Source organism: Gadus macrocephalus, chromosome 14 (assembly GCF_031168955.1).
Source record: "Gadus macrocephalus chromosome 14, ASM3116895v1".
Classification (NCBI taxonomy): domain Eukaryota; kingdom Metazoa; phylum Chordata; class Actinopteri; order Gadiformes; family Gadidae; genus Gadus; species Gadus macrocephalus.
Window position 1 is genome coordinate 6,592,298 of NC_082395.1, and position 15,878 is coordinate 6,608,175.

Sequence of the window (15,878 nt, forward strand, 5' to 3'; positions counted from 1 at the left end):
ACGCACGCACGCACGCACACACACGCGAGAAGGAGGGGCTCGGCCCGCCAACTAACGTGCAGAGATGCAGGGGCAGCTTCGCGCTTCGTAACAGAGACAGGGCAGAGCGCGAGCGCACAGCGGGAATTTTATGAATGGTGAATGTAGGAGATAACTTCCCCTGCTTAAAGTATTTTATTGCAGTTATACCCAACCGATATTTCCGAAAAATAAACACAGAAGTGAAAGATCTGTCACAAGACGATTGATACGTATCCGTGCACATTTTTAAGTGGGTATACGCAAATCCTGGTGCGTTCCTAGTGGGTATACGGCGTATACCTGCGTATCACGTAGACTACACCACTGCTTGTAACTAAGAGAACACACATGTGAGTTGTTGATCACAAATTATTTGTATACATAACGTCATCTTTGCAAAAGACGTTTAACTGAAAAGTGTTTCAATCGACCCGGCTCTCCCCCAAGTCTGTCGGGGGCGAGGTGAATGTGATTGCAGTAGGCTGAGTTTTGCGCGCGTTCTGGAAAGTGAGAGAGGAGGCTACTACGGAGTCTATTCAGCAAAACAAATCGGAAGAGTCTAGAACTGTTTTTAAATCGCGATTTTTCGGTTCAGCCATTTCACAAACCGTAGGAAAGAAAAAATGCAAATTAATCGATTAAACCGAAAAAATCGCCCAGCCCTACTCCAGATCAATATCTCTTCACTAGCCCTCAATATCTCTTCACCCGCCCATCATCGACCTGACACCAGCTGTATGGAAACTCCCTTTCTCCTCAAGCGACATGTTGCTGCCCTCCGTCTCCCCCTTCTGGCCTTGAGGAGTAAGGGCGGTCCCCCTGTGTATGAACCGTCTGTTTCCTTCTGTTCAGTGGGTCTCTGCGTCAGTCATCCAAGCAGACTGTACACCTGGGTGTGTAGCCATTGCGGTGAGAACGAGAGCGGTGAGCCGTGAGCCTGTTCCGGGGCCTACCTTGCCGTCGGCCACCGGGGACTGGGTCACGGTGCCGTCTGCAGCCGCGGGGGTGCGTCTGGAGGAGAGCCGAGAGCTGCGGCGCTTGGCGGTGGTCCTCCTCATGATGAAGGGGCTGGCCTCGCCCATTGGGATATCAGCAAAGCCTACAGAGGACGCAACCCGATTAATGACCACACACACACACACACACACACACACTTATTTAAGCCAACATAAAAGACTATCAAGACAGGGACAAAAATAAGTGCAGTGTAGTACATTGACAAAATCATGTGTAAGTGGCATGGGTCCTAATACAAGCATCAATAATCATGGTATAGTTAGCAGCGTCTCCGCCATATATAGCGACTGACAGTCACAGACAAAGACAGAGTCACAGACACAGACAGTGACAGTGACACAGACACAGACAGAGTCACAGACAGTGACACGGACAGAGTCACAGACAGAGACACAGACAGTCACAGACAGTCACAGACAGTGACACAGACAGAGTCACAGACAGAGTCATAGACAGTGACATAGACAGAGTCACAGACAGAGACACAGAGTCACAGACAGTCACAGACAGTCACAGACAGTGACACAGACAGAGTCACAGACAGAGTCATAGACAGAGTCATAGACAGAGTCATAGACAGTGACATAGACAGAGTCACAGACAGAGACACAGAGTCACAGACAGTCACAGACAGTCACAGACAGTCACAGACAGTGACACAGACAGTGACACAGACAGAGTCACAGACAGTGACATTGACAGAGTCACAGAGAGTCAGTCACAGCCAGAGTCAAAGACACAGACAGAGACACAGACGGAGTCACAGACCGACACAGATAGAGTCACAGACAGAACCTCAGTAGACGCACCTCTCTGCACCAGCTCGGGCAGCCCCTCGGGCCTGAACTCCTCGTCCTGGGGGCCTCCTGGTTTGGGCGTGGCGACGCCGGCCTTGATCCTCTTGGTCAGGTTGTACAGGGCCTCCTGGGCCTTGGCGGGGGTGCGCGCCGCCGCGTCTCTGTTGGCCAGGTGGAGGCGCTTGCCCAGCGACAGGGCGCGGGCCGGGCTCCCGGGGAGCACCGGGGAAGGGGCGGGGTTCTCCGCGTCGACCTCCGGGGCGACTTCCTGCCGCTTGGAGAGCCTCCTGGACAGCCTCTTGGTGGGAGTGGGGGTGGTGACGGCGGCGGGGGCGGGGGTGGCCGTGGCGGGGGCGGGGGTGGCCGTGGCGGGGGCGGGGGCGGCCGTGGCGGGGGCGGGGGCGGGAGCGGTGCCGCGCTGCAGGCGGGCGCTCAGCGTCTCGTTGGCCTCCTCCAGCTTGTGGACCTGCACCATCAGGCTGCAGTACTTGTCCAGGCTCTCGTCCGCCTCCCGGCTGCGCTCCTCCAGCTCCGCCGTCGCCTCCTCCAGCTCCTTCCTGGTGGTCTCCAGATCCGCCGTCACGGCCTCCAGCTCCTTCCTGGTGGTCTCCAGCTCCGCCGTCACCGCCGCCTGCCGCTGCTCCGCCAGGAGTCTGGCCTCCTCTCCGTGGGCAGACGCCTCGGTGCCGCTGCCAGCGCCTGTGGCAGACAGACGACCACGAGGTTACCATTAACATCCACAAGGTTACCATTAACATCCACTAACATCCACAAGGTTACCATTAACATCCACAAGGTTACCATTAACATCCACAAGGTTACCATTAACATCCACAAGGTTACCATTAACATCCACAAGGTTACCATTAACATCCACAAGGTTACCATTAACATCCACACGATAGTTTCCATTGGAAACTATTTCATCAGAGAAATCCATCTCATTATATTACTTCTTATATTCCTCTCTCTCTGTGTCCCTCTCCTTCTCTGTGTCTGTGTCTGTGTGTGTGTGTGTGCGTGTTACTTAATTATACTTCTCTTGTGACACACACTGAAGAAAGAACCTATTTGAATGCGAGAGCATTTTGGCTGAACTAGGTTCAATACAGGCGTGTGCGTGTGCGTTTGTTTTTACCAGAGCTCTGCTCCAGCGTCTCCTTCTCCTGCTGCAACTGTTGGCAGGTCTTCATCCACAGGTTCATCTTGCTGAGGGCAGAGTCCCTCCCCTCGGCGAGGGCGCCGACCTGCCCGCTGAGCTCCGACACCTGGAGGCACGGCGCTCAGTCAACGGCGGGCTCGTCAATCAAGTGAAAGACACGGTAGCAAAAAGGCCCCCCCACAACAAACGCTAGGTTTGTGTAGCCTGTGCTTACCTGCTGAGTGGCCTGAGACAAGGACTGCCTGCATGTCTCCAGCTCTGCCTCCAGGGAGGAGAGGGTAGCCTGGAGATCCTGCTGTTCACCGGTGAGTCTGTCCCGCTCGGCCTCCAGGGAGGAAAGGCTCGAGCGCAGGGCTTCCTTCTCCTCCTCTAGTCGGGTCTTCTCTGTCTGCGACAGAGCAAGGGCTGCGTTCGCACTCTCCTTTTCGTTCTCCAGCGAGGCGAGGCTGGAGATGAGCTTCTCCTTCTCCTCCTCCAGGGAGGACAGCTTCGCGGACGCTCTCTGGTTCTCCTCAGCGAGCACCGACGCCTCCCCCTCCAGAGAGGAGATGGTGCGCCTCAGGGCATCCCTCTCTTCAGTCCCCCTGCCGTCGCTCTCCTGTTCCCTCCTCGCCCACTCCGCCTCGGCCTCCGCCAAACCGCTGTGGAGACCCCTGAGCTCCTCCTCCAGCTTGCTCACGCGGGCTTCAAGCGCCTGCCTCTCCCTGGACCACTTCTCCAGGGCCTCCGCCCGCTCTGACTCCGCCTCGCGCTCCATCCCCTCCACCACGGACCTCTGTCTCTCCTGCTCTTCTCTCCTCCCCGTCTCGGCCCTCTCCATGCCCCGCTCCAGCTCCTCCTTGGCCGCCCTCAGCTCCTCTATGACCCTGCTTTTGGCCTCCAGCTCCCCCTCCATGGCCTCCTTTTCCTGCCTGAGGTGGTCCAGCTCCGCCGCCAGAGCCGACAGCTTCTCGCCCAGGGAGCTCTTCTCCTCCTCCACCTGACACGAAGGAGCCCCGGGGAAAGGCAAGGTGGGAAAGCATAAGACGGGAGAAGGATGCGAGACAGGTCTTCCTCAAGTCCCGATGACGATCACGCCATGTACTAGATAATCGTCACCCCAGTCCCATGACAACGAGGAGCAACAATGCGCATACCTTTTTCCTCTCGTCCTCGAGTTCCTCGATCTCAGCTTTAGCGATCTCCGCCTGGTCAAGAAGGAAAGAACTGGTATGAGGGCCAGAGCCACACACATCCCTGGGAATACAAGAACGTGATGCGGGGGCCACAGCCAAAAGGACCCGGATGAGGTACCTGGATCACAGCCTCTTCCAGACTCTGCTCCGTGCCTTCCTTCTCCCTCTCCAGGGCATCGATGCGATCCTGCAGCGAGTCAGACTTCCTCTGGGCATCTGAGGAAGGGATACGAAAAAGTCAGACGTATAAGAGAAAGGCCACGTCTTCAAATAGGAACGGGAATTCCAGCTTGAAATGGTGGTTGGTCAAATCGAGCCAAAAGAGTTCAAAAAAGTTCAAAGCTTAGCAAAAGCCTGAGAACAGGGAAAGCCTCCAACATAAAGACACAAAAACCACCCCGTCCTTCTCGTCACCTTTCAGCAGCTCTCCGATCTTCTTCTTCTTCCTCTCGTCCGACTCGATGCGGACCTGGAGCTTCTCGATGCCGCTCCTCATGTTCTGGACCTCGCCCTGGGTGGAGTTGAGGCGGGACGCTATCTCGCCCTTCTCCAGCAGGGAGGACTCCAGGGACTGGGTCATACGACTCAGATCTGCCTCCAGAGCCTGTTGGAGACCCAGCCACATATGCGTTAGCTAAATCAGATAACGGTCATCATGGAGCTGCTCTACTGTAGTGCACCTGGTGGCTACTGGGGATCAAACCCAGTACATTTTATTTACAGTGAAGACGCGGTAGATTTAGATTTAGGGCATTTAGCAGACGCTTTTATCCAAAGCGACTTACAATAAGTACATTCTTCATAAGAAAGTGAAACAATATATCGCTGTGGGTACAATCAGAATGTTCATAGAACCAAGTGCAAAGCACCAACAATCGCTAGGTTAGCCCATTCCCCGTATAAAACAAAGACAGCTAGGATAAGATGCTACATAACGACAGACAATAAGTGCGTACATTAAGGCGGTGGTAACCTTAACTATCTTTATGTTTTCCTACTAGGACTAAACGCTTGTGGCCTACCTGTATCTTGGAGGCCATGGACTCAGAGTTGTGGCAGGCCGAGCTCTGGTCCTCAGTGACCCGGTCGAGCTGGCCCAGGAGCTCCTCCCTCTGGCCCCGATGCTCACAGAGCTCCTGCTCCAACGCCCCCACCTGCCCGCGCAACTGGGCACAACATGGAAACGATGCATACCGTCATTGGACTTGCGTTGACCCGGAGATCAGAGCATTAGACTATACCGTTGAAGAACCCCAGTCGAAGGATTTAAATGCTAGGATTAAAACCACGCCTCAGTGGACTGGTTGGCCGTCGAGCGGACCACGTACCTGTTGCTTCTCGCCGTCCAGTCTCTCCGCGTTGCTCTGCAGGGCTTCGTACTCCCTCCGGCCCGCCCTGAGGTCCTCCTCCAGGATGGAGATGAGCTGTCTGGTGTCGACGTTGGTCTTCTCCAGCCTGTGGACCTCCTCCCTCCAGCGGCCGGCGGCCCGGCTCGCCTCGTCCCTCTCCTCGGTGCAGGACACCAGCTCCGCCCTCAGCTGGGTGCTCTGAGGGAACACGCGGACCAAACCGTCACCGTCCGGTTCCACTGCTTCATTCAACCCCCGACGAGAGCGAAGTGAACACGCCTAAGGTGTCGGTAGGAACCCGACTAGATGAGTTGAGCTAGTAGAAGCCCAAGCTGAGGTCTAGAGGAGTTGAGCTGGTAGAAGCCCAAGCTGAGGTCTAGAGGAGTTGAGCTGGTAGAAGCCCAAGCTGAGGTCTAGAGGAGTTGAGCTGGTAGAAGGCCAAGCTGACTGAGGTCTAGAGGAGTTGAGCTGGTAGAAGGCCAAGCTGACTGAGGTCTAGAGGAGTTGGGCTAATATAAGCCCAAGCTGAGGTCTAGAGGAGTTGAGCTGGCAGGTGAACCGACCTCTGTCCTGAGCGTGTCGATCTGCAGCTCGAGGCCGGAGCAGGCCCTCCGCTGGGTCTCCAGGACTCTCTCCAGGGTGCCGCGGTGCTCCTGCAGGGCATCCAGCTCGCTCTCCATGCCCAGGATGTGCTGCTCCAGGTTGGCCTTCTCAGAGCGCACCCTCCTCAGCTCACTCTCCTGCTGGAGGAACTTCTCGTCCCAGCCACCTGGGGAGCAGGAGAGAGGTCAACCGAAAGGTCAGAGGAGAGAGGCCCTTCCATGGCTTTTACTTTGAAATTCACTGAGGAGGCGCAGCAGTGCTTCGAGGTGCCGTGGATTTGATCGACAAGTGTCAAACCACCTCAATGAGAAGCAAAAGGACTTACACACGCAGACAATACCGATGACTTGGATGGAGCACAGGATCTTTGTTGATGTTAAATTCACATTTTACTTTAATAAGTGGGAGGGCCACTGCTGAAAAAGGACTCTAGGAGCACTAATAGGTTTCTACAACGTTCCTCATTGAAGACACAAGGTGTAAAACGTGCTCATTAGACAGATGGTTACCTTTGGCCATCTCCATTCCCTCCATCATCTGCATGATATCCACCAGTTGTTCTTTGGCGGTCTGCAGTTGCAGCGTTAACGCGTCCCTCTCCTCCGACAGCTGGAACACCTGGAAACAAACGGACACTTCTTCAGCAGACGCCTTGACGATACAGATGATGGGGGGATGGGCCGCCATTGATCCCTTGGTTAGGGGGCCGTATGAACCGCTGGTATGATCCGGCTGAGCTACCTGCTTCTCAAAGCCTCGGCTCTCTTGCAGGGTGAGGGTGAGCTTCCCGGCGGTGCCGCCACCCTGGACCTCGGACGCCCGGAGCTTCAGCTCCAGCTGGTCCACTTTGCCCTGCAGCTCGGAGGACAGCTCCTTCCTCAGCGAGAGGTCAGAGGTCAGCAGGAGGACCTCGGAGCGGAGGCTCTGGAGTTCCTCTTCCAGGAGCCTCATCTTGTCCCGGCTCTCGTCCAGATCAGCTTGAAGCTGGTGTGGGTCTGTGGGGGATGGATTTATTAATAACACTGAATGTTATCGGTGGGGTCTGTTGGCGGTAAAGGTACAGTGCTGAAGACATTTTAAGAGGAGTCTCTGCTACAAGTCTGAGGTGTAGGGGTCTAAATCCAGGCCACATAACAAGGCTGGGACTAGGCTAGAACATTGGCAGCCTGGAAAATGGTAAAAAAGGTTTGTTTTTCGTCTGAGCTGCTCTATTAAGTTCAGTGATCATGCTGCATTACTGACCAGGGAGGTTCATCTTGGGGCCTTCATCCTCAGGGGAGGATGCTGGAGACGGAGCAGAGATTTCAGGCTTGAGGACAGATACTTCCCCTGCCTCCTCTCGAAGAACCTACAGGAGGAAGAACACAACAAAGGTCACATGTCAGCAACCAAAACACCTGCATGAAGATAGCTAATTAGTGTTGATCTGGTATTCACCACCAAAACATTTGTACTTCAAACCAATGTTTGAAACACACTTCCCCACCATGCATTAGCTTTTTAGAGTTTAAATAGAAAGTGCTATAGAATAAAGAGCCAACAGCTGCGAGACGGTTATGCTTCCTCGAAACTCAAACGTAAAGATCAATGTCTATTAGAAAAGGATATGGATTCAAATCTGCTGCCTCACCCTAATCCTTCCTGTTTGACAACGCCTACGAAGAGGGACACTACTTCACACCCACCAGAAGACCAAAGAAGACTTCCTGCTCAGTAGAAGGACCCACGCTCACCTGGCCCTGGTTCATGTTCGGCGGCGGGGAGCAGGGCTCCATCTCTTCCTCCGCGGCCGGCTCAGAGCTCTGCTGGCCCCGGGCCAGGTCCCCTCCACACGCCGCAGCGGAGGGGCAGCGGGCCTCCGCCACCCCACGGCACGGCTGCTCGTGGTGGAACGACCTCCTGGATCAGCCCAGGGAGGGGAGTTCAGTTAGAGAGACCGATTTTTGCATGACATGATAGCCATTAAGTGTCCATCTGAGTGCCAGAAGTGAATAAATAAATTGCAAAAATGGCTAACAAATGTTCATTCAAAGATATATGGCCATTCAATGGCCAGATTAACATTTGAAATCTCCGGTTGTTCCTGAGGTTGTTGTGGGCTTCCGGTCATCGTACCTGGCGGTGTCGACAGGACGGTTTGGCGGTTCATCCTGGTCTGCATCCGGAGCAGCCATGGTGGAGTGCTGCTCTGCAGGTGCTTCCATACTGGACTCCATTTCATCAGGCTGGCAAGAAGCTGCAACCAGGCAAGGGAAAAATATAGATATTAAATTCAAAATTTTTAAAAAAGTAGTCGATCAATTCTGCAAAATAAATTTGGACCCACACTCACCAGGTTGAATGTGTCCAACCACCTGCTGGTCACCGTGCGATGGAGAGGCTGTGTCCATGCAGCCGGGACTCCCCTGGGTCTCAGAGAGCTGCTGGATGACCCTGTGCTGCTGGTCCACCTTCTCCAGCAGAGCAGCATACTGCTCTTTGAACAGCACCAGTTCCTTCTGCAGCCCAGATGTCTTCTCGTGCAGCTCTCGTTCAGACTCAAACTGCCTGCCTCTGGGATAGCACAGCACAACACCCATGGACCACGGTCAGCACTGATGTGAAGAGCTCACGTTAAATATATTTAAGAAAATAAAGAATGACAGCTCCCCCCCCCCCCCAAAAGAATGCAAGTCTTAGAATAAATAAAACACATTCACCCGCCGAGTAAGAAATCGAGCAGACGAACGGTTGTCAATAAAATATACAAATATACACGCATAGATACCTAAAGTCACGACTATCAATTAACTTCTTGATCTCCTGGTTCCTCTCCGCCAAGCGCCGGACAGCGTCCCGGTGCTGCCGAGACTCTTCGTTTGCAGGGGCCATTAGCTGCGCAGGATCCATGCTAGCGTGTAATTGGCGTTTCTCCTCGGTAAGAAGGTCGAGACTGGTTTGCCGTTGGACATTGTCCCCGGTCAGCAGTCTTATGGCGCTCTCCAACTGAAGCCGCTCTTCTGCCAGTCGTTTCAAGCTGGTCTCCAACTCCTTGTTCTGATCAGATACCTTGGTCAGCTCCGGAATCTGTGCCTCGTCCTCAGTCAGTTTCGCTTCTGCCTTTTCTTCAATTAACTGATGCAGTTTAGCTTCTGCCCAAACCCTTTCTTCGGTCAAATGTTGAAGTTTGGCAGCCATTTCAATATTTTCTTCAGTGGCACGTTGAATTCTTTGTTTCATTTTAACATTTTTTGCGGTTATCTCTACAAATTTGAGGAAAAAACCCATAAAGGCTTCTTTTGACGAGTCAGCCCGAATCGCAAGCCTGTCTGAGATTTTCCTCTCCTCGTGGAGCCCGTGAATTTCAGCTTCCAGCCTGGCCGTCTCTTCCACCATCTGCTCATAGGCAACATGTAGCTGGCCAAACTCTTGATTGACCTTGTTCAAAAAAGAATGAGCCGCCCGGTACGATCTTAACATTGGTTGAAACCTGCTCTCAAGGATAGAGGAGTTGGTCAACAGCTCCTCGTTTCGTGCTTCTAAAACACTGACATCCTCAACCATCATTTCTTTCTCTTTGTTAACTATTTTGGACAAGATCTCGGATTTCTCTAATTGCTGATAGCAATCGCTCAATAGGTCGGACACGCCCTCCTCCGTGTGAGGGCCGCGGTCGCTCCACTCCAGTAGATGCTCCTGGGCCGTCTCGTACTGGCTCTCCAGCGTAGCGTTGCTGGACTGTACTTCCTCCAGACGGGTCTCCAGCACAGACACCTGAAAATCACGATGAAGATGATCGTAAAATTGCTTGATGGAGAAACATAAAAAAAAAAAAAGATAATAAAAAAATATAAGCAATATAACAGGAGGCATTAAACGGGCAGAAAGTGTGTTTTAAGTCCCAGCTCATCGGTCTGACCTGAGCTTGACTATCCTCCAGCCTGACTTCCAGGTCAGTCTTCTGTCTCTCCAGCAGAGCTATGGTTCCTTTCAGCTCCTCCACCTGACCGTCGAAGGAGGTGCTGGCCGTCTCTGTGTCCTCCAGGTCCATCTGCAGCATCTCCATCAGCACCTGCACGTGAAGCGACATTAACAAAACAAAGGACACAGGTCAGCAACCAAAACACCTGCATGAAGATAGCTAATTAGTGTTGATCTGGTATTCACCACCAAAACATTTGTACTTCAAACCAATGTTTGAAACACACTTCCCCACCATGCATTAGCTTTTTAGAGTTTAAAAAGAAAGTGCTCTAGAATAAAGAGCCAACAGCTGCGAGGCGGTTATGCTTCCTCGAAACTCAAACGTAAAGATCAATGTCTATTAGAAAAGGATATGGATTCAAATCTGCTGCCTCACCCTAATCCTTCCTGTTTGACAACGCCTACGAAGAGGGACACTACTTCACACCCACCAGAAGACCAAAGAAGACTTCGTGCTCAGTAGAAGGACCCACGCTCACCTGGCCCTGGTTCATGTTCGGCGGCGGGGAGCAGGGCTCCATCACTTCCTCCGTGGCCGGCTCAGAGCTCTGCTGGCCCCGGGCCAGGTCCCCTCCACACGCTGTGGCCGCAGCGGAGGGGCAGCGGGCCTCCGCCACCCCACGGCACGGCAGCTCGTGGTGGAACGACCTCCTGGATCAGCCCAGGGAGGGGAGTTCAGTTAGAGAGACCGATTTTTGCATGACATGTTAGCCATTAAGTGTCCATCTGAGTGCCAGAAGTGAATAAATAAATTGCAAAAATGGCTAACAAATGTTCATTCAAAGATATATGGCCATTCAATGGCCAGATTAACATTTGAAATCTCCGGTTGTTCCTGAGGTTGTTGTGGGCTTCCGGTCATCGTACCTGGCGGTGTCGACAGGACGGTTTGGCGGTTCATCCTGGTCTGCATCCGGAGCAGCCATGGTGGAGTGCTGCTCTGCAGGTGCTTCCATACTGGACTCCATTTCATCAGGCTGGCAAGAAGCTGCAACCAGGGAAGGAAAAAAATATAGATATTAAATACAAAATTTAAAAAAAAAAGTAGTCGATCAATTCTGCAAAATAAATTTGGACCCACACTCACCAGGTTGAATGTGTCCAACCACCTGCTGGTCACCGTGCGATGGCGAGGCTGTGTCCATGCAGCCGGGACTCCCCTGGGTCTCAGAGAGCTGCTGGATGACCCTGTGCTGCTGGTCCGCCTTCTCCAGCAGAGCAGCATACTGCTCTTTGAACAGCACCAGTTCCTTCTGCAGCCCAGATGTCTTCTCGTGCAGCTCTGCCTGTGCAGACTCAAACTGCCTGCCTCTGGGATAGCACAGCACAACAACCATGGACCGCGGTCAGCACTGATGTGAAGAGCTCACGATATATATTTAAGAAAATAAAGAATAACATCTCCCCCCCCCCCCCCGAAAGAATGCAAGTCTTGGAATAAAAAAAAACACATTCACCCGCCGAGTAAGAAATCGAGCAGACGAACGGTTGTCAATAAAATATACAAATATACACACAGATACCTAAAGTCGCGACAATCAATTTTCTTCTTGATCTCCTGGTTCCTCTCCGCCAAGCGCCGGACAGCGTCCCGGGGCTGCCGAGACTCTTCGTTTGCAGGGTTCATTAGCTGCGCAGGATCCATGCTAGCGTGCAATTGGCGTTTCTCCTCGGTAAGAAGGTCGAGACTGGTTTGCCGTTGGACTTTGTCCCCGGTCAGCAGTCTTATGGCGCTCTCCAACTGAAGCCGCTCTTCTGCCAGTCGGTTCAAGCTGGTCTCCAACTCCTTGTTCTCATCATATACCTTGTTCAGGTCCGGAATCTGTGCCTCGTCCTCAGTCAGTTTCACTTCTGCCTTTACTTGAATTAACTGATTGCTGAGTTTAGCTTCTGCCAAAACCTTTGCTTCAGTCAAACATTGAAGTTTGATAGCCATTTCAAAATTATCTTCAGTGGCACGTTGAAGTCCTCGTTGCAACGAGTCAGCCCGACTCAAAAGCCTGTCAGAGATTTTCCTCTTCTTGTGGAGCTCGTGAATTTCAGATTCCAGGCTGGCCGTCTCTCCCGACATCTGCTCATAGGCAACATGTAGCTGGCCAAACTCTTGATTGACCTTGTTCAAAAAAAATTGAGCCGCCCGGTACGATCTTAATATTAGTTGAAACCTGCTCTCAAGGATAGAGGAGTTGGTCAACAGCTCCTCGTTTCGTGCTTCTAAAACACTGACATCCTCAACCAGTATTTCTTTCTCTTTGTTAACTATTTTGGACAAGATCTCGGATTTCTCTAATTGCTGATAGCAATCGCTCAATAGGTCGGACACGCCCTCCTCCGTGTGAGGGCCGCGGTCGCTCCACTCCAGTAGATGCTCCTGGGCCGTCTCGTACTGGCACTCCAGCGTGGCGTTGCTGGACTGTACTTCCTCCAGACGGGTCTCCAGCACAGACACCTGAAAATCACGATGAAGATGATCGTAAAATTGCTTGATGGAGAAACATAAAAAAAAAAAAAGATAATAAAAAAATATAAGCAATATAACAGGAGGCATTAAACGGGCAGAAAGTGTGTTTTAAGTCCCAGCTCATCGGTCTGACCTGAGCTTGACTATCCTCCAGCCTGACTTCCAGGTCAGTCTTCTGGCTCTCCAGCAGAGCTATGGTTCCTTTCAGCTCCTCCACCTGACCGTCGAAGGAGGTCCTGGCCGTCTCTGTGTCCTCCAGGTCCATCTGCAGCATCTCCATCAGCACCTGCAAGTGAAGCGACATTAACAAAACATGAGTCCAGTATTGGAAAGCAGCACTTTAACAGTTTGCCAATTTTTCTAGCCCAGCTCTCTGCGGCTCTGGAACCAACCAATAGGAGGGAACAACAATGGATACCAATGTATTCATTAATTGAAATTAAAATCACTTTGCGGCTGAAGCGCGGATCATACCTTGATTTTATCCATGGCGACCGTCTTCTCCTTCAGCGAGACCGAGGCTTTGGTGTGTTCCGCCTCGGCGCGGTTCAGCCTCTCCTTGAGGCCTTTGACGGCGCCGTCTTGCTCCTGGAGCCCGGCGGACGCCGCCGACAGGCTGCGCTTCATGTTGGCCACCTGCTCCCGGCGAGCCGCCAGCTCCTCCGTCGCCGCTCGCTCCGCCTCCCTGGACGCCGCCAGCTGCTCCTTGAGGGCCTTCTGTTTGTGGAGGAAGCCCTCCATCTCCCGCACGTGGCACTCCTCCTGCCGGGCCCTCCCCTCGGAGAGCTCCCGGAGCTGGCTCTCCAGGGGCCCGAGGAGGCCGGCGGTCTCGGCCAGGCTCCTCTCCAGCCCGGCGGCGTTCTCGGCGCAGGGCACGTGGCTCTCCTGCGCGGCCTCCAGAGCGTTCTGCAGAGAGCCGCAGGACTGTTTGGCCGCCTCTAGCTCGGCCTTCAACGCGGGCAGCTGCTCCGCCAGCGCTCTGCTTCTGGTCACCTCCTCCGACAGGGCAGTCAGCTGAGCCCGCAGCCCGTCTCTCTCCTCTGTGTGAGTGTGCTGTAGGTTCTGAAAACAGATGAAAAATAAATAAAAAATAAAGATAGTTATAGCCAAAAGGTACAAGGTTTACAGGATGATGCAAAATAGACATAACAGATATATGGGCATTGTAGAAATCGACAAAGGCTGATGCAGTGTTCCAATACATACATGAGACGAGATTGATCAGGCTGAAAACCGTCCACGCTCACCTCTGCTTCAGCCTTCAATTCCCCAGCCTTGGTTTCCAAAGCAGCAGTTTGTTCCTCCAGCGCTGTGATCTTATGCTCCGCGTCAAGGAGCAGTTTCTCCTTGTCTTCTGCTTGGCTCTGCAGGGCTTTGACCTCCTGCCTGGTCTGTTTGAGAGTTTCTGACGTAGCGTTCAGGGCCTGCTTCTGCTCCTTTTCCGCGGCCGACAGAGTGTCGATCTGACCCTGAAGGCCGGCTCCAAGGCTCTTCTGGATCTTCAAGGCAGATTGCAGAGACGAGATCTGGAGTGACGGATGGAAAGACTTGATGAAGGAAGAATCGCAGGATGCAGTCAAGTCAAAACAGATACTGTAGACTGAATATCAAATGCTAATCTTGTCCAAAATAAGAATCAATCTTACAATTAACAGGGCTCCAGACTAACTTTTTCCTTGGGTGCACTGGTGCGCCTACATTTTTAATTTGGGTGCACCAACACGTATTTATGGTGCACCCAAGTTGTGAGTTGTTGAGGGGGGGGGGGGCGTTGGACCGTGCCTGCCTTGCGCTAAGTTGTTGACGGGGGGGGGGGGGGGGGCGGGCAGCTGCACCGGTTGCACTGTCGATATTTACGCCACTGATTAATAATATTTTGACCATTAAATAAATGCCGAATCTGTATCTCTCATAAAGAATATCGTCAGACAATGCCAAGGGATCGGTTCTGTCCCGAAAAACCCTCTGTCTCCAGAGAGACGCATGTACGATAAGTGCGCCGAGGTCCATGGGAACACCCACAAATGGTGACGCCATTATCGGAGGAGGGGCTAGGAAGCTGCGCACGCCGATATAAGTAGCCGATCTCAGGGTAATAATAATAATAATACATTTAATTTAGAGGCGCCTTTCAAGACATCCAAGGTCACCAGGGTAGGGTAGACTCTCTGAAAAGCTGCTCCCGACCAGGTTTGGTTGCGAGCGTAAGTCACCATGGTAATACAGCGAGCGACGCTTAAAGAGATCGACTTTCATGGTACAGCTAACCCAGGCTTTCAGCTCAACATACCTCGCTAACCCTCTAATCGAGCTTCGCAGTACAGGCCCCTGGATTGGGCTTCGCGGGTTTGTTTACCGGCGTTGCTATTGTTACCGGTCTTGCGTGTTCCAACGGTTTATTAGGTAGGCCTATCTAATAAATCTCTGTCTAATCAATACTTCATTCACTGCCTCTTCCGTGGTCATTACAATATTATGAATAGACTGCTCTGTCAAAAAAAAATGAATAATAATTATACCAGATACATTTTCAGTCGCACCGGTGCGCCCAAATAAAATATTTGGTCGCACTACCCGGAATTCTAGGCGCATGTGCGCCCAAATTAGGCGCACTCTGGAGCCCTGCAATTAATCATATTATAATTAATACCGCAAATAAAATACATGCATCGGTGAGCAGGTTTAATACAAACCTTATCCTCAGAGAGCATCAGGTCCTGTTGGATCTTGATCAGCTCCAGTTTAGCCTGTTCAGCCTCCTCTGCCTTCTCCGCGACAGCCTCCTCACACCGACTCTGCATGGACAACTTCTCCTCCATTAACCTGAGAAGAGATAATAAAAAAAAAAGGAAGATTAACAATGGAAGACCCTTGCGGGATTGTGTGGATGATGGCTGGTTTAAGCTGCCACACCTGGCCGTATCTGCTGGACTCCACTCTGGCTACAACCCTAAATATAAAAGCCCATCCATAAAATTGTTTTTAAAATCATTGTTGCAATTTTAAAAATGACTCCATTTGAAATGGTCTTAACCCATTTAAGCCGGGAAAGCATTGCCGCTGTTCTACCTTTAAAGCCGGGGGCGCTGTTGCGTCATTCTACCTTTAAGGACGGGAAAGCGTTTGCGTCGTTTTTCTGTATAAGGGGGGTTTTTGCCCAAAGTGTCGGCCTCTGGGCCAACGAAATGCATCAGAATAGACACATATAGGTGTCAACTTGTTCCTCGTGAGTTTAGTTCAGAAATTTCTTCAATCAAGTATGGCGGATTTTGAGACTGAAGACTTTTCTGACGGTAGCGATTTCGAGGAGATCTCGGCTTAGAAGATGTT

At 52.2% G+C, this 15,878-nt stretch overlaps 1 protein-coding gene across 1 annotated transcript in view; it reads right to left on the bottom strand.

The window, feature by feature from the left end:
- The window catches only part of cenpf (centromere protein F), a 28,182-nt gene that overhangs the window by 2,842 nt on the left and 9,462 nt on the right, over nucleotides 1–15,878 (bottom strand). The window contains exons 17-42 of the mRNA XM_060072012.1: nucleotides 15,242–15,371; nucleotides 13,796–14,074; nucleotides 13,023–13,610; nucleotides 12,682–12,834; nucleotides 11,611–12,536; nucleotides 11,175–11,398; nucleotides 10,955–11,075; nucleotides 10,567–10,738; nucleotides 10,023–10,175; nucleotides 8,892–9,877; nucleotides 8,457–8,677; nucleotides 8,240–8,360; nucleotides 7,810–8,023; nucleotides 7,367–7,472; nucleotides 6,866–7,119; nucleotides 6,634–6,742; nucleotides 6,085–6,290; nucleotides 5,501–5,719; nucleotides 5,195–5,338; nucleotides 4,587–4,776; nucleotides 4,291–4,388; nucleotides 4,134–4,184; nucleotides 3,212–3,976; nucleotides 2,974–3,103; nucleotides 1,848–2,534; nucleotides 975–1,120 (exon numbers count right to left, since the gene is read on the bottom strand). Of these exons, the coding sequence (XP_059927995.1) occupies nucleotides 975–1,120; nucleotides 1,848–2,534; nucleotides 2,974–3,103; nucleotides 3,212–3,976; nucleotides 4,134–4,184; nucleotides 4,291–4,388; nucleotides 4,587–4,776; nucleotides 5,195–5,338; nucleotides 5,501–5,719; nucleotides 6,085–6,290; nucleotides 6,634–6,742; nucleotides 6,866–7,119; nucleotides 7,367–7,472; nucleotides 7,810–8,023; nucleotides 8,240–8,360; nucleotides 8,457–8,677; nucleotides 8,892–9,877; nucleotides 10,023–10,175; nucleotides 10,567–10,738; nucleotides 10,955–11,075; nucleotides 11,175–11,398; nucleotides 11,611–12,536; nucleotides 12,682–12,834; nucleotides 13,023–13,610; nucleotides 13,796–14,074; nucleotides 15,242–15,371 (7,393 nt within the window). The remainder of the gene's footprint in view (nucleotides 1–974; nucleotides 1,121–1,847; nucleotides 2,535–2,973; nucleotides 3,104–3,211; nucleotides 3,977–4,133; nucleotides 4,185–4,290; nucleotides 4,389–4,586; nucleotides 4,777–5,194; nucleotides 5,339–5,500; nucleotides 5,720–6,084; nucleotides 6,291–6,633; nucleotides 6,743–6,865; nucleotides 7,120–7,366; nucleotides 7,473–7,809; nucleotides 8,024–8,239; nucleotides 8,361–8,456; nucleotides 8,678–8,891; nucleotides 9,878–10,022; nucleotides 10,176–10,566; nucleotides 10,739–10,954; nucleotides 11,076–11,174; nucleotides 11,399–11,610; nucleotides 12,537–12,681; nucleotides 12,835–13,022; nucleotides 13,611–13,795; nucleotides 14,075–15,241; nucleotides 15,372–15,878) is intronic.